The sequence below is a fragment of the Mustela erminea genome, chromosome 1, assembly GCF_009829155.1.
Source record: "Mustela erminea isolate mMusErm1 chromosome 1, mMusErm1.Pri, whole genome shotgun sequence".
Taxonomy (NCBI): Eukaryota; Metazoa; Chordata; class Mammalia; order Carnivora; family Mustelidae; genus Mustela; species Mustela erminea.
In genome coordinates, this window is record NC_045614.1 from 126,392,964 (window position 1) to 126,417,941 (window position 24,978).

Below are 24,978 nucleotides of genomic sequence, written 5' to 3' on the forward strand. Positions count from 1 at the left end.
AGCTCAGGTTGTTTTTAAACAATGAGAACATATATATATATGTATATATATATATACACACACACACACACACATATATATGAGGGCATGAGGGCTGCAGTGGGTAAAGAACTTAGGGGAAATAGGTAGTGAATGCTAATGAGCATGGGCTATATATATACATATATATGTATATATATAGGAACACCTATATTCTCATTGCTTAAAAACATATATATATAACATATATATGTCTCTGCACACATATCTATCTCTCTCTCTGCAGAGGCCTATTACTTATATTGTGAGGATAATGGGAAAACTGAAGATCATATATTTAAAATGACTCATGGTATGCTTGGTCCATTATACATGTGGCTTTTATTATTGTGCTTTGACTAAATGCCATGGATGGAATTAACTATTGTTAAAAGTATCATTACAACCATATTTAAAAAAATCAATCTTTCCCTTCTGCTAGACACTATCTTTTTGCAAGACTAGTACCTGCTTGCTGTTGGTTGAAACCTAGACTGGGTGAAGTACCTGTATTCAGTATTTACCTAGAGACTGATACTTTTGAAAAATCACAAGTGTGAAAAGAGGAGTTAATTACTGATATTACGTATACTCAAGTCTATTTTGTTTTTATCTGTGGTTCAAGTATTACCTTTTTGGGCCAACTGTTTCATGCCTGATAAAGCAGGACACGTAACTAAGAAGTAAAACATTCCATGAAGAGTCATCATGAAACAAAGATAGGAAAAAAAGCTATTTCTCAAAGCCCCCTCTATTACTAAAGTCCAAATTCACCTCCTGAAACAGACATATAGCAAGAGTGAGATCTGCTATGGTCAATGAATTTCAAAGTAATAAAATGTGTGTATTATAACCAGCAGATCAAGTCTTTCTTTCAATATATCTACATTTTCTTTCACCTATGAAAAGAAAGAAGAAAATTAGGGCACTGGACCTCAGGTGTTTGATAAATATGTAAGACTCAGTTATTTATGAGATAACCTGACAAGATGCAGAACTTAAAACACATACAGAGGGGCACCTGGGTGGCTCAGTGGGTTAAGCCTCTGCCTTCGGCTCAGGTCATGATCTCAGGGTCCTGGGCTCGAGCCTCGCATCGGGCTCTCTGCAGAGCAGGGAGCCTGCTTCCCTCTCTGCCTACTTGTGATCTCTCTCTCTCTCTCTGTCAAATAAATAAATGAAATCTTTTTTAAAAAATGAAACATATATATATAACTCTAGTTATATTAGGTATTTTAGCACATGACTCAATTCAGTGCCCCACACTTAAGAGAATCAACGCAGCCCACAACCAAATTTGGCAACCATTCACATTTGCCTGAGGTAGTATCACCGGAGTCCTCTCCCGGATGCCTGAGTTGGCTGTAGATTTACAAACTCCCCGTTCCCGCTGAACCTTCCTACTGCCATCCCCCTCTGGAAACTGGGTTCAGAACACTACATACTACTTGTGAAAACTCCTGCACTCCCTGCTCTGAAGGGCTGCATTGCTTAAAATACAGATTTGCAAAAAGTTTCCAAGAATGCTAGAGTGTTTAAATGGCCATCCTTTCAATATTTGGCCCAATCACAAAAGCAGTGGACTTCTGGCTTCTGGCTTGCTTTTCTAGAAGGTGGAAATCAGTGGTTACAGAAGCATATGCTATCCTATCAAGCTGCCCATCCTCAACTTCCACTTCTGGAGATGATGAGGTACTAGGAACTGGATTCAACCCTCCACCTGAAACACAAGAAAACTACACAAAACAAGTGAAAAAAAAGATTCAGGAGATGGAAATAAGCAACAAAGGATCAACTGTTTCCAAGTAACTTAAATGCATCCCTAAACAAAACTCAGAAATATTCATAAAAATACAAATATATCCATTGCCAATGTCACAATATCCAGGATCCAGTAAAACAGACCCAGGCACATGAAGAAGCAGGAAAATACGAGCCACGCCAGGAGAAACATCAATCAATTGGAACAGACCCTGAAAGATGAAAGAATTTGTAGGAATGGATATTAAAAGTTATTATAGTTATATCCAATATGCTCACGAAGCTGTAGATATTGGGCATGTCAAGTAAAGATGGAACATAAAGGCCCAAATTGAACTATAGTAGATGAGATTAATGGCAGAAGAAAAGACTGGTGAGCTTAGGCAGCAATGAAACTACGAACATGAAAAGCAGAGAAACAGACTGGGGGAGAAAAAAAGGAACAGAGCATTAGTGAGCTTTATGACACCTCAGGAGAACTAACATACCTGTAATTGGAGTCCCTAAAGGAGGGGTCTGGTGACAGAAAAAAAAATTGTTTGAAGAGATAATGGCCAAAATTTTTCCAATTATAGAGAGAAAAATCTTAAAAGCAGCCAAAGAGATATATTACATAGAGAAGAACAAAGGTCACTGACTGCAGATTTGCATCAGAGACAAAGCAAGCTAGAAGACAGTGTACAGAATGCAAAAAAAAATTAAAATAAATTTAAAAAATTATTTGCCCAGCAAAATTATCTTTCAAAAACAAAGGTGACCTAGAGAGCAGGAAGCCAGAAATCTATTTCACAGAGAAATTTATAGGGACAGAAAGACAAATTCATAGAGACAGGAAGTCTAAGAAAAGCATGTGAGGGAGAGGAGCTGGAGGAGGGGAAAATGTGGAGGGTTTTTTTGTTTTTTTTTTTTTAAGGTTTTATTTATTTATTTGACAGACAGAGATCACAAGTAGGCAGAGAGGCAGGCAGAGGGAGAAGGGAGGAAGCAGGCTCCCTGCTGAGCAGAGAGCCCGATGTGGGGCTTGATCCCAGGACCCTGAGATCATGACCTGAGCCGAAGGCAGAGGCTTTAACCCACTGAGCCACCCAGGCGCCCCAGAGTTGTTGTTGTTGTTGTTGTTGTTTTTAATTTAAATTCAATTAGGGGAAATATTACTTAATAGGTATAGTTTGTTTGGGACAATAAAAAGATTCTAGAATATGGTAAGGGAAGAGGGTTGCATAAAATTGTGAATATGCTTAATGTCCCTGAATTGTACACTTAACAAAAGTTAAAATTTTATGTTAGGTATATTTGACCACAATAAAAAAAAAGAATTTTTTTAAAAAAAGTATACTAGTTCTCTAGGCACACGAACAGACTTCAAGACATATGTCCAGTAGAAAAGGGGGAAGTTTCAAAATATGTGCTAGTATGATTTATATGAATTTAAAAACACATGACAACACTGCATTTTGTTATTTATATATATAGAATAGTGACAGAAAACCCGATTAGTGGTTCCCTGGAGATGAAGGGATGTAAGTGAGAAACAGTCTGAATTATAAACTTTTCCTACGATAGTAGTTACCCCTTAAAATGCAACTGGAGGCGGGGATGCCAACGAAGAGACCTTCCCACAGACCAGAGCGTAAGTTGGAGTTTCGGATCTCTGGTGACCAGTCAGCATCTTATGGCCCCTCTTGTCTCACCTCTCAACTCATCTCCACCCTACCACTGCAAGGGATTTTTTCCAGGTGGGCCCCAGTCTGATCCCCTTGCCTTTCAGGCATCTACACGGCCTGCTGTATAAATGGCAGCAGGCAGAGTTTCCCGGACAGAATGCCTGGAGCACAGAGTTGGGGCAGAGGCCAGAACAGAAAGAAGGGCTTGAGGACTTCTCTAAGTCAGCCAGTTGTCTTCAGCATGGGGTACTCTATCCTTGGGAGTACAGAAGACTTTCCAGGGATGACCAGGATTAGAGGGTTTTTAAAAGCTATCAATTTGCATATCCTCAACTTCCATATAAATTCTTTTCTAAAAATCATCAGCCCAAGAATGCACCTGTGCTGTAGTACCCCACCTCATCTCCTTTTCAAATACTTTTTTCCTATTTTATTTTTTAAGAAGGATATATACCAGGGCACCAGGGTGGCTCAGTCAGTTAAGTGTCTGCCTTTGGCTTAGATCATGATCTCAGGATCCTGGGATGGAGCCCTGCATTGGGCTCCTTGCTCAGCAGGGAGCCTGCTTCTCCCTCTCCCTCTGCCTGCTGTTCTGCCTACTTGTGATCTTTCTCTCTCTCTCTCTGTCAAATAAATAAATAAATAAAATCTTAAAGAAAAAGAATAAATAAGAAAGGATATATACCTACCAGATGACCCAGCCATTCCACTTCTAGTTATTTGCCCATGAGAAAAGAAAATCTGTATCTATACAAAGATTCATATGTGACTGCCATAGAGTTTTTATTTGTGATAGCCCCAAAGTGCAGCCTCAATGGCCATCAACAGAAGAACGGTTCAAAGACTGTGGTACATCCGTATAATGGAATACCACTCACTCAGCAATAAAAATAAATGAATTATTGATACACACAACACACATATCAATAATTTTTCTCAGTGAAAGAAACCAGACTAGCCTGCCCCCCCAAAATGAGTACATACTGTGTGATTCCATGACTACAAAACTCTAGAAAATGTAAACAAATCTACAGTGACAGAAAACAAATCATTAGTTACTTGGCATGGGTAGGGGTGAGGAATTGCAAAGCACACTGAAACACTTGGGGTAATGGATAGGCTCTCTATCTTGCTTATGATGATGGTTTCCTGGGTGTCGAAACTCATCAAATTGCATGTATACTTTTAATATGTACACTATATTGTGTCAATTATACCTCCTTCATTTTTATTTATTTAAGATTTTATTTATTTGGGAGAGAGAGAGAGAGAGCAGGCATAAGAGAGCACAAGCAGGGGGAACAGCAGAGGGAGAGGGACAAGCAGACTCCCCACTGAGCTGGGAGCTCAACATGGGGCTCCACCCCTGGACTCTGGGATCATAACCCAAGCCAAAAGCAGATGCTTAACTGACTGAGGTGTGCCTAGGTGGCCTTTTAAATATAAACAATAATAAAATAATAATTTACATGTGTTATTGGTGAAAAGTATAACAAAAGGTGGAATATTTTTGGAGGTCAATTTGGTACCACCTATTTTCAAGGACACTTCCATTTCAAGGAATTCACCCTATAAGTAATATAGTGCAGGTGTCCCCCAAAAAAGTATGTACAAAGATAGTCTCTGCACTAATATTTTTTATACACTACAAAATAATCCTAATATCCATCAAAGGGGGATTGGTTAAGTTATGGTACAACCATGTTATACAAACACTATATAAACCACATTATATAATTCTACATAGATTGATATGGAAAGATAATCCACAAGATGTTAAGTGAAAAGGCAGGTTAAATAACAGCCTATACAATATTTGGCTATTTGTAAGAAAGGAAACAACTGTTACCCTTCTAGTTGTATATTCACCAAAAAAGACATCATTAATTTGTTTATAGGAAAGATCTGAGGATCTGAGGATCCTCAGAGATACTTTTTCCTTCAAACAAATCAATATTTTTGTTAAAAAGCAAGCACCACTCTTAATAAAAACTTAACTAAGAAATAAAATACCCAAAGGTTAATTTCTAATAAAAGAGAAGTGACAGAATTGAAGCAGTTAAATATAAACCTGGTAATCAGATTCTGAATGAGTAAGAAACTGATGGAATTAGAAATATTAGATTGTGAATATAAAAAAGCTTATCCTTAAGGAAAAACAGTCACAATTAAAGTTTGATGAACTAAAAAGTCATTTATCATTCTCTGTCCCATACTCTCTCCTCACATGAGAAGGGAGGTATAATTGTTACAAAATTACTATTCATTCTAAAATGTTTAGTTAGATTAAGCAAACCAGTTTTTCCACAGACACATCAAAACAAATCCGTAAAACTGGTTTTGAACACAAGGAAAAAGAACGGCTGTCATAGATCTACTTTAAGAAATAAAGTAAGCTTGTGATTATTTGCTCTAACAGAAAAAATACCACAGTTAAAAGATTAGCTTCTAGACAGTGTTGCTCATAAACCAGAGAAATCACAGTCCTGTGTCCCACTGATTCTGAAGAGAATTTTTTCTCTAGATAAGCACCCCTGATGCCTACCTGGCTAAAAATAAAGGTAACAAAATTACAACTGAAAAATAATTGCAAGAAACTTAAAAATAATTACTACTGGCTCTATATGCCTAAAATTAAGAAGAGACTGGTATCAAAATTAACCAGGGTAACAAGGATAACATGGGAATCAGCAGACTTTAATAGAAAGTTTAACCTTTTACTTGAATGAGGCTATAGTTTTATAGTTCTCCCCAGAAAATTAGGACATTTAATAGCTATTTAGAGACAAAGAACTTTGAAATGCATTATAAAAGGATAAGACTGTTTCACCAGAGAATTAATTTAATTTACTATGTGAATCTGTTAATTAAAATATCCTATAATGTTAAGAAAAAATAGAATAAACCACAACTCCCAACACTTAAATCTTCAATAATGTACATAAAACTACAGGACAGCCTTGCTTTTAGCCTCTTCTACAACTCATAAATGTTTTTCGAGCATACTATTATTGAGTACTGCTCTAGGCACTGGAGCTCCATGGCAAAGACAAGATCTCTGTTCTCATGGAGCTTACATTCTACCATAAAATGAGATTCAAAGTGAATAGGAGTGAAAGGCTTCTTGGAGGACAGGACATTTGAGTAACCTGAATGACAGGGAAGAGATAGCCGTATAACAATGTGCGAACAGAGCTTCCCAGGTAAAGACAATACAAAGTATAAGAGTACTATAAAATTTTGTTTCATTTTATTTTATTTTATTTCAGAGATGGTGAGAGAGATAGGGGTAGGGGAAGAGGGAGAGAGAATCTTAAGCAGGCTCCATGCCCGACCTGGGACTTGATCTCACAACCCCAAGATCATGACCTGAGATGAAATTAAGAGTTGGATGCTTAACTGAGCCACCCACGCACCCCAAATACTATAACAATTTTTAATGGATTATCTCTAAATCAATTTAATAAAATGCATTATCTATGATTCCTATGTGTACTAGTTTGAAAACCACCAATTGAAAAAAAAATCCCAAATGGGAAATAAATGGCATGAAATTATCTGGAAAGGTTTAAAATGAGAATAACATTGGGGTGCCTGGCTTGCTCAGTTGGTAGAGCCTAAGACTCCTGATATCAGGGTTGTGAGCTCAAGCCCCATATTAGGCATAGAGTTCATTTAAAGAAAGAAAAAAAAAAAAAAGGGAGAGAGAATAACATTAGTTCATGATAAGAATCAACTTATTGATGCTAACTATATTGTATATACTGTGCTAAATTATATAGTCTCATATTTAGGCTGAAGATAAGACTGTGAGATATCCACACTATTTAGAATTAACAATACTTAAACTAGCCTTGTGGTAAAAAATGGATGAATACAGACAGACTTGTCCTTAAATAATACAGAATTTAAAATACCAAGCTAGTATTTCCCTTACTAGACTTCAAAAAATGTTAAGACTCATAATATCTGAGGTTAGTGAGGGTAAGAGCAAAGGGATGCTCTCATTCAATGTAACTGTGCCATAAATTGGTTTGAACTTGTTTTGAATGTGAATTGTCCCTAGCTACCAAAATTTATGATGTGCATATTCTATGCATTTGCTACACAAAGTCCCATACAATTGCACGAAATTTCATATAAAGATCTTCATTATGTATTGCTTATAGTAGCAAAAAAAAAAAAAAAAAAAAAAATACCCTGGAAGTAGTCCAAACATCCACCAATAAGGGATTAAACAAACCATGAAATATCTACAATGATGTGGTATATTATATAGCACTTAAAAAAGTAATGCTGTAGGGGTGCCTGTCTGGCTCAGTCAGTGGAGCATGTGACTCTTGATTTTGAGGTTGTGAGTTCAAGCCCCACTTTGGGTGCAGAGATTACTTTAAAAAAATAAAATTCTTTTAAAAAAAAGGTAATGGTGTAATTTCATTCATGCTGAAATGAAAAATGTCCAATTCAAAATGTAAAAGGGAAATATCATTTAATGATTTATGTGATTGAATTCTTTTTGTAATAAAAAAGTACACTTATAAATAATGTACAGAAACAAACATATTTGTATATACAGAGAAAATATCTTGAAGGATATATACTAGCTGTAACAGTGGTTTTTCTCTCTTACGCCTGGGACTGATGAGGAAGGAAAGAAGAGAAAGGGCAAACAGAAGACTTCTTTCAAAATTTCAAGACATCTGTGCTACTTTTTTTTCCCAAACAGCAAATATGGATTACCTTAGAGAAACTTTTAAAAATGTCTTTAAAGGGGTGCCTCACTGGCTCAGTTGGGAGGAACATGTGATTCTTGATCTCGGGGTCATGAGTTCTATCCCCACATTGGGCACAGAGATTAGATAAATAAAACTTTTTTAAAAAATGTGTTTAAAAAGTAAAAATAGATTTTGAGTTTATGTACAACTTGGATCTAGGATAATATCTTTCCAGGGCTCTTCCTATCAGGAAACCTAGAAATGGCCCCAAATATTGAGCTACATATTATAACAAATTTCCTTAAAAATAAATTTCATTCTCATTACAATTAATAGAGGGCCATAATACAAAGTTAGTATATTTAGGGTATCTTTAAGCTATACTTCGGTGACATTCTAGCATGTAAAATAAAGTCTAATGTGGTTTGCAAAGCCTTCCAGGATTGAGTCAACCCTAAGCTTCTACAAGTTTAATATTCATGTGACTTACCTGTAGTTCCTGTTAAAATATAGATTCAGATCCAGAAGTCTGTGATGAGCCTTTTCTAAAAGTTCTGCAGACCACACTCAGGAGCAAGGATCTAGTCCTGATACCACACCATTCCCTACACGTTAATTTAGTGAATTACTGCTCTTCCACACACACCATGTTCTTCTTACCTCTGTCCTTTTTCTATCTTATTCTTTGTCAAAAATGGTTTTCCTCTCACCTCCGCCACTTCAAAAACTTTTACTCTGTTACTATTTTAGTCCAAATGTCACAAATATTTCGGGCACATGGACATGCTACTGCTTTTGCATTTCAAGACCCCTACGCATTTATGTTCAACTCACCACATCTGTTATTTACATGTCCATCTCCCAATGAGGCACTGACTTTAAGAGCAGAAAATATCTATCTTTAGTACACAGATATTCAATAAATGTTTTCTGAGTTCAAGTCATTAAGGTATCAATGCCACCATCTTTGAAATCATAGTGTCACAATCACTTTTATTCTGTAACATTTTCTTTGAAGAAATATTCAGCAAAAAATACTGCCAAATTATTGACGATAATCTCTAAAGTATAAAACACTCATATTCAAAATTAAAGTAAAATATAACACTATTTGATGTTTATGTTAATGGGGGAAGACAGTCACATTAATTTCTCATTTTTTTGGAGTAAAAAGGACAAAACAAAGACTGTCCCCTTTGGTGATATTCTTTTAAGTACCTGAAGCAAAATAAAAATGGCATCGAATTTCTAATTTACCTAATAGTCCATAAATTAGGACTTTTACTGTATTTTGAAAATAAATGACAGAATAGTATCTTAGATCAAATGCTTACACATAGAGCCCTCTCTTTATCACTCACCTTCCTCATCTATCCATTTCATGGTGAAAAGCTGTTCATTGTCAAAGGAACACATATCTCGAACCTCACTGCAAAGGCCCTCGAAGGAGATTGAAGGTTCAAAATGGGTTATCATGATATCCCTGAAAAAGAAAAAGAGTTTTAAGTTTGAAGATAACTGAAACTAATGATGTTCTACATACTACTGAATGCCTGGCAATCTGAAGGACATCAGATATTTTGTGAGTGTATCATTATTGCTTCCGGTAGACAATCTCTGTAAAGTAAAAAAAAAAAAAAAGAAGAAGAAGAAAAAAGAAAAACCCATATCAATAATTTCAAAAATAAAAAAAGTAGAATGTTAACTAAATTGAGTTTAAATTAAAAATTTAAAAATAAAAATAGTGGATTTGTGAGAAACTTCAATTCAATCTCCTTCCTCCTTCAGGAAGCCCACCCTAACTGCTCTGACGGTTGTCCCACTTTGCTTTAATATTAGTTTTCAAGAGCACACTCTCCTGTGAGGCACTGCACTCCACAGATGAACAGCTCAGTTATTGATTAGTTTCTGCCTTATATATAATTGAAATCTGTTCTAATCGCTGACTCCAGACCTCCCCTCCCTAAAAAGTCTACCCTTCATCTAAGAGATGGCTCTTCAATAACTGGACAAAGATCTGTCATGTCCTCTTCCTGAGCCCTCACATCCACAGATTAACTATCCATGAGACTTTCATCCATTCTTTGTATGGCATGATTTTTAGACTGCACACCTTCATTTTCACCTTTTCCCAAAGAACTCCCATTTGCCCCAATTGGTTTTATAATATGACTAATGTTTTAAGGTAGATACGCAGAAAACATGGGAATAGACATAAATGTGTATTTACGTTTGCTTTAGTGTTAGATAAGCAACAGTATTCAAATAAATCTACCTAGCAGCTATACTCACTGTGAAGCCTGAAATCGTAACAGGAGGCCTAGGGTTTCCTCCAAGGAGCCACGAGAAGGCTCCCTATGATCTAATCTAGGCCCAGTAGCCAGCCACAGCATCCTTTCAAATGTTAAGTCAGATAGCCTGAAAGACTCTAATTTAACAAACACTTACAAAGATCTCCAGGTGTCAAACTGTTCTAAGAGTTTTACAGAGTTAATGGAGTTCACATCCTTCCTATTTTAAACTCTTCCAATGTCTTGGTCTCTCATGCAGAGTAACAAAGTCCCTAGCAGGGTCTACCAGGCGCTGACCACCTCTCGGACCAACTTCTACTACTTCAACAGGTAAACCAGTGTTTATGGTCTACCACCTACCCCAGCTAGAATATAAGTTTGATGAAAGTAGGGATTTTGTTTTGTTCATTATATTCCTAGTGGCCAACACAGTGCCTAGACCCAGTGCCTAGCACAGAATGGATTCTTTTTTTTTTTTTTTTTTAAGATTTTGTTTATTTATTTGACAGAGAGAGAGAGATCACAAGTAGGCAGAGAGGAAGCAGAGAAAGGGGGAAGCAGGCTCCCTGCCGAGCAGAGAGCCTGATGCGGGGCTCAATCCCAGGACCCTGAGATCATGACCCAAGCTGAAGGCAGAGGCTTAACCCACTGAGCCACCCAGGCGCCCCACAGAATGGATTCTTGAGAAATATTCACGGAAGAAAGGAAGAACTGTGAACACACATAGGTAGCTTGAACACAGAGCACAGAGAGGGAAATAAGGAGTTTAGAATTTTAAGTCATCTGTAAAAAAATTTAAAAAAAATCTATAGTCTTTAGGGGCTGTCAAAGGTAAGCAGAGAGCAGAGCATGAAAACTGACTGGCCTTTTCTTGAGAATCACTCTAAGCAACTCAGAACTTTCTGCCCCTGCCTCTGAGAACCCTCTTGCCTTGGCTTTCATAATAGTATGCCCCCCTGGTTCTCTGTCTGCTTTTCTGAACTCTAGTCTCTTTTGGTCGTCAATCACAAGATACTCTTTACACCCGCTCTCACATTCATCCTCTGTCACTCTTTCTTTCTCCCTAAACCTAATTCACATTCAGTGTTTTAACTACTATCTCTATGTAGTGGGTCTCTTAAATCTGTAATTCCAGCTCTCTGTGTGTGGTATTTAAGTTTTTTAATAATCTGGTTCTATTCTCAAATTGAACCCATCCCCAACACATATACTCTACGACAGACATCTGGTTTACTCATGACCTTCACACAGAAGACCTTGAAGATCCAAGTTTTAATTCTGACCTTTCCTCAGTTCAAGGCCCAGTTTATATGGGGAGGTGGGGATCAATTCTTTAACTGGTATTTCAACATGAACCTCCATTAAGCCTTTTTCAACCACACAAGCCCAATGGTCTACATTTCTAAACCTGCCCAACATGTATCTTATGTTCCATCTTCTGTTGTTTAACTCATACATTGATAACACATCCCCAACTAAACCATACACAACTGGAAGACAAGAATTCTCAGACTGTTTCACAGATTCACGTAACTATTAACATAATAAGAACTTAAACATTTCTTAACTGACTACAGAAGAAATACTCTCTAGGAGAAAACCAGCTTCCAGAAAACACACTTTTGACAGGGTACTATCACGGTTTATGTTTCCTTTGCCTATAAGCATTCATAGAATACTGAATGTGCTCCAGGTATTTAAACAAACTGTATCTTATATGACATTCACAGTAACTGTCAAACTAGACAGACTAACCTATTTTACAGATTTAAAAAGCAAAGCATAAAGGAATATTTGCCAGTCTCTCCCAGTTAAAAAATAGAATATGGGGACACCTGGGTGGCTCAGTGGGTTAAAGCCTCTACTTTCGGTTCAGGTCATGGTCCCAGGGTCCTGGGATCGAGCCCCACATCTGGCTCTCTGCTCAGCAGGGAACCTGTTTCTCTTTCTGCCTACCTCTCTGCCTACTTGTGATCTCTGTCTGTCAGATAAAATCTTTTAAAAAAAATAGATATGAATTCAAATCCAAATCTAATGACACCTGGGGTGGACACTGTGCTCTGACCCTTCCCCTCCCCAACTAACCTTTTAAAAGCAACAAACAAAAGCAACAAATGCCTTTGGTTTAATATGGCAGAGGAACACATATCTGTATCCCTTCATTCAAAGGGACCATGGAACATCAGAAAACTGAAATGGCGGGGCGCCTGGGTGGCTCAGTGGGTTAAAACCTCTGCCCTCAGCTTGGGTCATGATCCCAGGGTCCTGGGATAGAGCCCACATCGGGCTCTCTGCTTAGCAGGGAGCCTGCTTCCTCCTCACTCTGCCTGCTTCTCTGCCTACTTGTGATCTCTGTCAAATAAATAAATAAAATCTTAAAAAAAAAAAAAAAAAGAAAACTGAAATGCCAAATTATCTAAGTCTTAGAAGTCAGAAAAGGCACCACCAGTGGACTAGAAAGTAAAAATCCCAGATGACTGAAAACAGATGAAATAAAAGTGGTGAAGAAAACGTACCAGCCCCAAACAACAAAGTTAAGAGGAACCTTTAAAAGAGAAAAGTTTTATTTATGCAAGATTACTTTTCCTTCTTTAAGCATCTGATCATACTACTTGACTCTTCAAGTACTTAACACCTACATAAGCATTCATTATAAATGTGTTTTTTTTGTTGTTTTTAAAAGATTTTATTTATTTATTTGAGAGAGAGAGAAAGCACACGTGTGCGTACCAGTTGGGGGTAGGGAGGAACAAAGGGAAAGGGATAAGCAGACTCCCTGCTGAGTGCAGGAGTCCAGTGCAGGGCTTGATTCCAGGACCTGGAGATCATGATCTGAGCTGAAGTCAGATGTTTATGCAACTGAGCCACCCAGGTGTGCCAGACTTTTTTTTTTAATTTATTTTTTATTTTTTATAAACATATATTTTTATCCCCAGGTATGTGAATCACTAGGTTTACACACTTCACAGCACTCACCATTACTCCCCAATATCCATAACCCCACCCCCTTCCCCCAAGGTGCGCCAGACTTTATCCTTGAGTAGTCTCTACACCCAACATGGGGCTTAAACTCACAACCCCAAGATCAAGATCACACACTCCACCAACTGAGCCAGTTAGGCAACTCAAAAATGCTTTTAACAATTGCTTTAAACAAAAATTTGTAATTTAAAGAAGAAAACAATGTTACAAACTTTTAGAATGTAAAAATTTATAAGAAAAATCAAGATGTGGAGAAATTTTATTTTAAGAATGTTTCTTACTAGAGAGTCAATACTCTATCTAAAATTAATAATTTAAAAATAAAAACAGGGAACAAGAAAAATCCAAATGGGGGCACCTGAGTGGCTCAGTCAGTTAAGTGTCTGCCTTTAGCTCATGTCATGAGCCCAGAGTCCTAGGACTCAGTCCCACAAGGGGCTCCCTGCTGAGCATGGAGTCTGCTTCTTCCTCTCCTTCTGCTCCCCTCCCCATTCGTTCTTTCTCTCTAATAAATAAATAAAATCTTTAAAAAAAAAGAAAAAGAAAAAACCAAATAACCCAAATAAAGATGGGCAAAGGACTTGAACCGACATTTCTCCAAAATTATACACAAATAGCCAACAAGCTTATGAAAAGATGTTCAGCATAGCTAAACATTAGTGAGATACAAATCAAAACCATAATGAAATATCACCTCACACCCATTAGGATAACTACTATCAAAACAAAACAAAACAAAATAAAACAAAACAGAATAACAAGTGTTGACAAAGATGTGGAGAAACAGAAGCCCTGTGCACTGTTGGTGGGATGTAAAACGGTGCAGCAGCTATAGGAAAAAGTATGGAGGGTCCTCAAAAAATTAAAAACAGAATTTCCACTTGATCCTGTAATTCCACTTCTGGGTACAGGTCCAAAAGAACAGGACATAGGGACTCCAAAAGGTATTTGTACACCCATGTTCATAGTAGCATTAATTTCAATAGCCAAAAGATGGAAGCAACCAGAGTGTCCATTAAAAGAGAAATGGATAAACAAAATGTGATCTATAAACACAAAGGAATATTATTCAGCCTTCAAGGAAATTCTGGGACACCGGGCTGGAGCAGTCAGGGGAGCATGCGGCTCTTGATCTCAGGGTCCCAAGTTACAGCCCCATATTGGGTGCAGAGATTACTGAATGAATGAATGAATGAATGAATGAATGAATGAATATAAGGACATTCTGACACATGGGTGAACCTTGAAGACATTATGTTAAGCGAAATAGGCCAGTCACAAAAACACAAATACTGTATGAATCCACTCAATTGGAACAGTGGTTCCCAGGGGTTGGGGGTGGGTGGAAATGGGGAGTTGTTCAATAGGTACAGTTTCAGTTTTACAAAATGAAAAGGCTCTAGAGATTGGTTACACAACAATGTGAATATAGTTACACTACTGAATTGTACACTTAAAAATGGTTAAGATGTAAATTAAGTGGGTTTTTTTAACCACAATTAAAAAGAAAAGCAGAAGAAGGTACATTATTTAAGTTACAACATAATGATTAGAAGAACTAAAAACCAGGAGAGACAATGACAAAGAAGTACTAAATTCCTCATCTTTCATATTGAACAACAGATATAATAAAACAAACAAAATTTTCAAGATTTTTATTTTTATTTATTTTTTTGAGAGCAAGCACAGGGAGTGGGAAAGGGACAGGAGAGGGAAAGATTCGTAAACAGGTTCCATACCCAGCGTGGAGACCAACGCTGGCTTATCTCAGGACACTGAGATTGTGACCTGAGCTAAAATCAAGAGTCATATGCCTAACCGACTGATTCACCCAGGCACCTCAAAACAAAACAAAATTTAAAAAGTAGTTAACTCTGGAACTCTGGGTAGTGGAACTGGGGATTGGGGAGAGATCAGAGATGGAAAGAAGATGTGCTTTGTACTTAGACTCTTCTGAATGGTATAGATAATCATTAATTTCTCTACCATATAAAGGTATGATTTTATTATAAAATTTGCTTTCTAGAAAAAATATAAACAAAATATTTTAAAAATTTAAAATGACTTTTATTAATAAAATTGTTTTAAATATTTTAAAATTTTATTTTTAAAAAAGAAAATAAAAATAGAAAATAGGTCCTTCTTCTAACAACATTATTAAGAGATATGATAACCTTAAAGCAACTTTGGGGGGGGGTTGTTCAATTTTATTTATCTTTTTAATATTATATTTTTTCTTCCAAGCTTTTATTTAAATTCAAGTTAGTTAACATATAATGTAGTATTGGTTTCAGGAGCAGAACTTAGGGATTCATCACTTACATACAACACCTCATGCTCATCACAAACACCCTCCTTAATACCCATCACCCACTTTGCCCACCCCCCCCCCACCTCCCCAGCAATTTTTCTTTCAAAATACCCTTAAGGTCATTAGTATAAGGGAGTAAAAGTTGAAAGAATGTATTTTAGAATTAAATAAGTAAAAGCTCCTGTAGACTTTCTCTGGCAAAGAACAAGTATGGCATTGTGTTTTTTGAAGGCAAGGGAAAAAAACCAGTATCAGATATCATCAAAATATGACTTCCTTATTAAGGTCCACATGAACTTAAAATTAACACATATGTAAGCATGTCTGTATACAATAGGGATTTTTAAGAAATCTTATTTTGCAAGAGCTAAAAAATATTTATCAGAATATTTTTTAAATAATCCTTAAAAAATGTAAGTACAAACATCCTAAAGAGACTCAGTGAAGGAGTCATGCTTTATCAACTGCCACTCCTTAAGTTCCAGGAACTAAAACATTTAAGGGAGTTTTATATAAACACTTCTCTAAGTAATTGAAAAAGCACCATGTTCATACCATCTACAAACACCAGATCCTTATTATAGCCCTAAAGCTAAAAATGAGCTACAAAATAAAGATATTACTTTCTAAAGGTATAAAACAAATTGTGCATGAAAGATTTTTTTTTCTGGTTTTAACTTCAGTGTTAGCATAAATTATCTTACCACTGGTCTTCGACAGAATATAGTCTGCTTCACCACAAAAATTCCCCAAATGGCAAATTTAGATATAGTTTTAGCTGAATTTTTAAAAAAGAAAAAAAAAAGCAGTCTTAATTTTGCTACTGGGCTTCAGAAGACAAACTGCTTTAAGCATTCATTATGTTCCTATGTTCTAAAATATAGAATCTAAAGTTTTTCCGTAGGACCAAATGCTTTTAAAAATAAACCTGAAAAAAGAACCACCAGTTCAGTCCTTCTGCTATCTCAAAATAAGCTTTTCTCCAAAATTAAATGTAGTATAAAGAGAAAAAAGTCTTATTTGTAATCACTGATATAATAGATTTAGGCAGAATTATCCATGGATGGTAAAATCACTGGGTTAAAAGTTCTGAGGAAAGAGAATATTCATACAATCTCATAGTACCACTCCTCTAATTTATTCATAAAAAGTCATAAAGCAACTGCCATTTTTAAATGATCATGATGATAAATAGGGCCCTGAGTGGTGCAGTTGGTTTAGTGTCCAACTCTTACTTTCATCTTAGGGTCACGGTCTCAGGGTCATGAGACTGAGGTGACCCCCACCACCCCCAGGCTCTGAGCTCAGGGAGGAGTCTGCTGGAATTTCTCTTTCCTTCTACCTCTGCCCCTCCCTGTGCTTGCTCACTCTCTCTGTGCTCTCTCACTCTCTCTCAAGTGAATTAAAAATCTTAAAAAAAGAAAGAAAGAAAGAAAAAGAAAACTGGCTTAAAAAGAACTATGAAATATGACTTTGACAAAAAAGCAAAAAAGTGATTTTAAAAAGGCCCATCCGTATAGTAAAAGGAAAAAAAATTCTCTGAAGGGTTAAGACTCAGCTTTGTGTTGTGGCTTACTAAGCCTCAACATTACCATCCATACAATGAAGATAATAGTATCTGCCTCTGGATATTGCCGTGAAGATTAAATTAAAATGATGGGAAAACACTCATCATAGTTCTTGGAACAACTGGATACATTATAAAGATTAGTTTCTATGCTTTTCAGCATTCCTCATAGAGGGGGAAAGGAGACTGGGCATCTTTGGAGATAATTTGTGAGATTTTTCTAACTATTGATAATACCTCATTAAGGTAAGAGATCACTGCTGGGATGCCCAGGTGACTTAGTCAGTCAAGCGTCCAACTGTTGATTTTGGCTCAGATCATGATCTCAGAGTGGTGAGATGGAGTCCTACATTAAGCTGGGCATGGATCCTGCTTGAGATTTTCTCTCTGTCCCCCCTCCCTCCTCCCCTTTTCCCTCTCTTTAAAAAAAAAAAAAGATAAATGATCTTGCTAAAATTCAACACTGTCTAGAAAACCTAGCCAAATAGTTTAGAAAAATAAGCGAAATATATAGTAAAAAAAATAAGTGAGATATATATTAAAGAGGCAAAATTGTTATTTGCAGATATTATCTAGCTATAAATTCCAAGTTAAATAAGAAATTATTAGAATTAAGGTGACCAGTTAAACTTAAATATTCAAAAATAGATGATATATCATAAGCCTCTGAAAACAAAATATTCCATTCACAAAAAGAACAAAATTATAAAACATTTAAGAATAAATTGAACAGGAAATGTGTAAAATCTAAGGGATAGAAACCTTAGTGAAAAAAAAAATCAATAAATAGGTATTATACCTCATAGTTAAAAGGCAAAGCTCTGTATTATAAAACTATCAGTTCTCACATTAACCTATAAATTCAAAGCAATTCTAAATCAAAATACCAGTAAGATTTTTTTCTTTCCTGGGGACACCTGGGTGGCTCAGTCTCTTAAGTGTCTGACTCTTTCAGATCAGGTCATGATCTCATGGTCCTACAATCGAGTCCTGCATCAGGCCCCATGCACAAATGGGAATCTGCTTGTCCCTCTCCTTCTGCTCTTCCCCCTGCTCACTTTTGCTCTCTGGAATAAATAAGTAAAATCTTTTAAAAAAAATAAAAAATAAAGTAAAATTTTAAAAAAAAGATTTTTTTTCTGGAACCTAGAAAAACCTTCAAAAACTAATCTGGAAGAGAAAATAAATATACAAGAACAGCCAAGGAAATGTGGAAATAGAAAATTAATGAAATGACTTTTCCATAGCATATATCAAAACTAACTAAAATAATTAAACTAATGGCGGTATGTGCAAAAATATATTTCTCCCCAAAATCAGTGAGTTGGTTGAGTGTCTGTCTGCCTTCAGCTGAGGTCACGATAACATGGACCTGGGATAGAGTCCTGCATCTGACTCCCTACTCAGCAGAGAGTCTAATTCTCCCTCTCTCTCTTCTTCTGCCTCTCTCTCTGCTCATGTTCACTCTCTCTCTCTCTCAAATAAATAAAATCTTTAAAAAAAAAAATCAATGAAACAGAATAGAAAGTACTTAAGTTCATCTGAAAAATTTAGTATGGAACAAAATTGTCCTTCAGCCCAGTGGTTAAAGAACCTATTCAGTAACAATATTAGAATACACTTTTTAAAAAATTAAGTCATATCAGTACATCACAAACAACTAAACCCCTAAATATCAGATTGATTGAAAAGATAATCACTTGAAAAACTGCATAATTAATATACAAAAAATATTTTTAGATGGGAAACACACATACCTAAGAGAACCCAGAAGCTAAAAAGGAGGGAAAAAAAAAAACAAACAGATGGATTTGATTAAAGTGAAAAACTCCAGACAAACAGGTTACAGAAATGTTGGCAACTTTTTTAACAGACAAAATGTCAATGCCCCTTCAAATAAACTAATAAAAAAAAAAAGAATCCAAGAGAAAAACTGGGCAAAAGACATGAATAAACAAGCTGCAGAACTACAAATGATCGGTAATGTATAAAAAGATAGCTGTAAAAAAAATTAGCATTTTTTGCCTATTGGGAAAATTTTTATTTATTTTCTTAAGATTTCATTTATTTGAGAGAGAGAGAGAGAGAGAGCAAGCGCATGCACACGCAGGAGCAGGGGGAGGAGCAGAGGGAGAGTGAGAAGCAGACTCCCAGCAGAGCAGGGAGCCCAATGGAGGGCTTGATTCCAGGACCCTGGGATCATGACCTGAGCTGAAGGCAGAAACTGAACTGATTGAGCCACCCAGGCGCCCCCACTGGGAAAAACTTTAAAGACCAATAATGTGCAGTTGGGAACACAAGGAAAATACTTCATTGGTACACTGTTGTTTGAAACATAAATTGGTAGGTGTTTGGAAGACAATTATCAAGTTTTAAAATAGGCAAATTTTAGACCATGTTTGCAAGAATATGTTCCTTCAGCATAATTTGAAATACTGATTTAATGAAGGTAATTTTTTATGCTCATCAATCAGGAAAAAGATTAAATTATGGTATAACAACACTAGAGAACACTATACATCGATTATAAAGTAAGCAGTCTGCTCTCTCTATGAATGTCTCTAGTTATCCCTGCCCACCTTCACATGGAAAGATGATCGTGAATGAAAACAATTCAAGTTGCAGAAACGTGTAGAAATACAAATCTGTTTACTTGAAAAAAAAAGGGGGGTTGTATGCATACAATATCTATACTTAAAGACATATTAATATGATGCAGAATATCCCAACTATTAACAATGGATACCATTAGGAAGTGGGGGTGAGAGGGGAGAAGGGGAACTTTCCACTTTAGGTATGTCTGTATTGTTAAAATATAGTTTTAGTCCTTTGCCTTTGTCATCTACATTTGGTAACTGGTTGCATTTTTGTTTCTATTATCATTCTCAGCCACATTCTTACATAGGTAAGCTGCCAGGTACAGGGCTTGGGACATACAGCAGGCACACAATAAATGGCACTTCAGTTAATTCTAGGCATTTCCACCTGGATGCCTGCAAAGCATGAAGAACTCAAAATTCAGTTACTTGTTCCACATAATGAATTACCTCCTCTCACTAATCTTTTCCTCCTTTATTCCCTAGTCTCTCTCAAATAAGAAACCCATTGTTGTCAGAATCCCATTTTTCCCCACAGGCAATCAATGTGTAATTCATATTGATTCTACCCCTAAAATCACTGTTCAATCCATAGCCTCTTCTCCCCCTCTGATTCTCTCAGCTGGACTACTTCCAAAGCCTCCAAATTAGTCTTCATCCACTGCTAACTCATCACCCATACTGGTTCTGAGAGTGAGCCTTCTAAGATGAAAATCTAAGCATGAATCTCTCTTACTTAAAACCCTCACCAAATGAAAAAAAAGTCCGAAGCCCAAAGTATGATATTCAAGAATCTTCATGAGTAGTGCTTGTGAACCTCTTCTTAGCCTCACTTATCAGTGCCCACTTCACACTTTATGTCCTAATAAGGAATGACTATGGGACTAACAACTAAACTGATCTGAATTCCCCAAACATACCACGCAGTTGTGCAATGCCTGGAATGACCCTCACCCCACATCTTCATCAACCAGGCAAACCTATTTATCCTTTAAAAGCCTCAAACGCTCCATCCTCTAGAAGGTTTCCCAAACCCCTCCCCAATATCCATCCCTGCAAGGACCTTACCATAAACACATACACACTCCTTTATTAACTCTTCTATGTCTGTGTTCCTAGAAGTTCCTCAGTCCCTTGAGGGCAGAGCCTTATATTAGTCACCTCTACACCCTCTGTCCACCCTAGCACCATGTGCCTACCTTAGAGTAGGCAGCAGGTATTCAACAATATTTATTAAAGTGAGTTTAAACACACTTTAGGTAATACATGAAATCCTAAGCAAGAGTGGAATTTTAAAAATTCAGGTTTTCACTATGCTCACTTCAACCTTGAAAAAAAACCCAAACACTCAAGTTACCTTAACAAGAGGGTTCAGAGTTGTACTAGAAAGCTCTCATGGACCTCCAGGAAGAATTTTTTCACAGAAAACTGCCTCCTCCTCTGCTTTCTCAGACCTGACGCTTGTACTTGGTTGGTGCTGGCCTCACTAGCCTCTCCCTTAACTCTGCAGCTCTAGTCTTCACTGCTACCAAGCAATTTATCTCTGTATTATCTGATTCAAATTTCTGAGAGAGCTATTTTGGTTTTGGGCACCAGGCCACCAAGTCATTTCTCCTCTGATAAAGCTATGAGAGGAGTTGTCCTGCGGTTAGGTGTCATGCCAGAAGCTCCAGGACTAATAACTAACATTCCCCCAACTCCCAACTCAATATACTCTTTGTATTTCCTTAGAACATTCTAGAGATATGCCTTATATTGCTAAAATTATTTTGCAATACTTTTAAAAACAAGTCTTGCCAAGACTTGTTCACAAAAAAATCCTGCATACTTCTTCACTGAACCAGCTATACAATCCAAAACACAAGGAGTTAATCTCCTATTTGTAGATGTGCACAAAAAGAATACTCCGGAATGTTATAACCGTTCAATGGCAGTGGGTTTAAAAAGCATTTTTACAATCTTTCTGCGAAATTTCCCATACATTTATAATGTAAAATGAAATGAGTAGTCCAGACATTTCCTTGTTAAACTCTATCCCATAATATCAAGTAACTTTAATATAAGGATAAGCACATACAATAGCAATTTATCACTAACCAACAAAACCTGTTTCTCTTCCTCCTAACACTACTAGGTAATGATTGAAGAAGGAAGGCCACTCACTGACAAACTCCCATGTCAAGGAAAGAAGGGTGTATAGGCTGTGACACAGTCAGATTTTTTTTTTTTGAAAACTGATTTATTTATTTTAGAGAGAAAGCTTGAGTGCGTGCTGGGGAAGGGGCAGAGGGACAGCAAGAGAGATATGAAGCTGACTCCCTCCTGAGCAAGGAGCCCCACACTGGGCTCAATCTCATTACCCCAACCAAGATCACGACCTGAGCCAAAATCAAGAGTCAGACAACTGACCAACTGAGCAACCCAGGCACCCCAAACCAGTCGGATTCGCAATGCTATTAATCTGCTGCTTAAAAACTAGAAAAAACCTAATTAAATCTGTTACATCTAGAGGGATGTCACATTTGCACTAAACAAATTTAACTGAATGAGAGAACACTATACACGTCTTTGAAAGGAGAAGGCAATTGATTCACTGAAAAATTCTGGCTATTCCAAGATTCAATGTTCATTGGAAAGAAACACTGTTACAAGGGGATAGGAGAAAACTTTCCAATAATAGCCTTTCATAAGATGTGAAAGAATAGAAACTTTTTTCAAATGCACCTTGTCCTTACATTTCTTGATACAAAGGAAGAATTTTCTATTTTAAAATCAGGTAGGTGTTCTAGTTAGCCTACCTGTTTATTAGCTACCCTCACTGGTGACTCATTTTAGTTTCATCTGTAGTAATGAGCAGCTGACTATGTAATATCAAAACCACCGGTTTAGACTATTGTTAATAAACATATAATCTTAACAGATCTAATTTCAGGGGACAGAAATTGGTACAATTTAGAGAGTGCTGAAATGAAGGCACTGTTAGAAAGCTTCCAATGAATATAAAGCAATAAAGGACAAAAAAATTCTTTAACAAAAATTCATAGATTTTATTTTTTTTTAAGATTTTATTTATTTATTTGACAGAGAGAGACACAGCAAGAGAGGGAACACAAGCAGGGGAGTGGGAGAGGGAGAAGCAGGCTTCCTGCTAGGCAGGGAGCCTGCCGATGCTGGGCTGAATCCCAGGACCCTGGGATCATGACTGAGCCGAAGCCAGATGCTCAACGACTGAGCCACCCAGGTGCCCAAATTGATAGATTTTAAAAAACAAAATGTTAACTTGAATGTTTTGGAGAAATTTTAGTCAGGCACTTAAAGGGTTATATGTTCTTTTTTATTCTCTTTTATAAAAATAATTGTAGCAATAAGCCAAGACAATATGACACCTACATTCCTGAAATATAACAGACTTTGATTTCTTTCCAAAGGAGAAGTTTATGGTAATTTTAATTTACTAACTAAGCCTATTTCTATTTGTAAAACCAGTAAAAATGGGGGGGGGGGCTAAATTTCTTCCTCTTCATAGTTAAAATCATTGGAAATTATTTAAATTTAGTAAGACAAGAATTTATATTGTTTAAAGTCATAAATGTAAACCAGAGAACTGAAAAAAATGGTTTAACAATCAAAAATTGAGAAGCACCAAACAGGAGAAGGGCAAGCAAAAGGCAGTGTTCACCCAATTTCTAATCTTTGAGAGGATGGGATTAAAAGGTACTATCTAAAGTTGAATCATGAAACAGCAGTATAACTTTTAAAGTAATAAAGTCAACCACCAGAAGAACAGAAATAAACTGTTAACAGCATACCTCTGGAAGTTGGGACAATGGAATGAAAGTCGCTTATTTTATACCTCTGTACAATCTGCACATTCCTACCATGTGAGTATATTCATTTAATCCAGTTTTAAAATGTCAATAATGAGACACCTTAAAAAAACCCAAACACCTACTATATATTTCATTCTCTAGGCCTAATAACTCATGGACTGTCAACTTTGTAAAATGGAAAGTGAGGTGACTCTGGGTGGCTCAGTCGGTTGTGTCTGCCTTCAGCTCAGGTCGTGGTCCCAGGATCCTGGAATTGAGTCCCAAGTCCTGCTCCCAGCTCAGTGGGGAGCCTCCTTCTCCCTCTCCCTCTACTGTTCCCCCTGCTTGTGCTGACTCTCTGTCTGTCAAATAAATAAAATCTTACTTAAGAAAAAAGCCTATATGACCAGTCACTATTCTTAAAAAAAAGAAAGTAAAGTGAAATACCTCATCTATCAAGTTAAAGGTAAGATAAAGGAAGCAAAAACTTTTTTCCCCCACATTGCAAAGTTCATAGCTGACCATATTCAAGTCAAAACAGCTCTTGGGACCACTACAGACTTTTAAAAAACAGGCACACACACTTCTAGGTATTGTCTTAAACTGAAGACCTCCTTGATCAATTTAATCAAAAACACTGATACTGTCCAAAATAATTCTTGTAAACTACAGCTGAATACAGTCAACCTAATAAACAAGAAGTCAGAGGCTACATGGCTGCAAGAGAACTAGTAAGTCGTTATATCAAACCAATAACACATTTTAGGGCTTCCATTTCCTTTGAAATCAAAACAAGAGAGGCGGGTTTTTTTGTTTGTTTGTTTTGTTTTTTTTTTAATTTGCTATCTTCACTGATCCCCTCTGGAATGTAAAAGTATGCATTGCAGTTTCAACCTCCTAGTGCTTGAGTTTTTTTTAAGCAATTTACTTCTGCTTGGACAAACAGTCAGGCCAAAGCCACTGGGTTTTCTGTTAACCCTTAACTTCAAATCTTCATGTTCACACTAACATTTCACCTCTCTAAAGCTACTAAATATAATTATCTCGTATTTCAAACCACAACTGAATTCAAGAGAAGGGGGATATGTCCGTCAGGTCACTGATTATAGACTACGATTTAATACACCAATATTAGGACTGGGTTATTACTGGTGTAAGCACAGGAGTTGTAACAGGTAATAATATACGTAAAGATCACAGATTTTAAAACCATCCTCTTCTCTCCTTGCAGTATCTCCCCCCATCAAAATGGTCCTTGAAGCA

At 36.7% G+C, this 24,978-nt stretch overlaps 1 protein-coding gene across 1 annotated transcript in view; it reads right to left on the reverse strand.

Annotated features, from left to right (window-relative positions):
* The window catches only part of PRKCI (protein kinase C iota), a 67,556-nt gene that overhangs the window by 41,581 nt on the left and 997 nt on the right, over positions 1 to 24,978 (reverse strand). Inside the window, exon 2 of the mRNA XM_032341422.1 lies at positions 9,520 to 9,641. Coding sequence (XP_032197313.1) covers positions 9,520 to 9,641 — 122 coding nt within the window. The remainder of the gene's footprint in view (positions 1 to 9,519; positions 9,642 to 24,978) is intronic.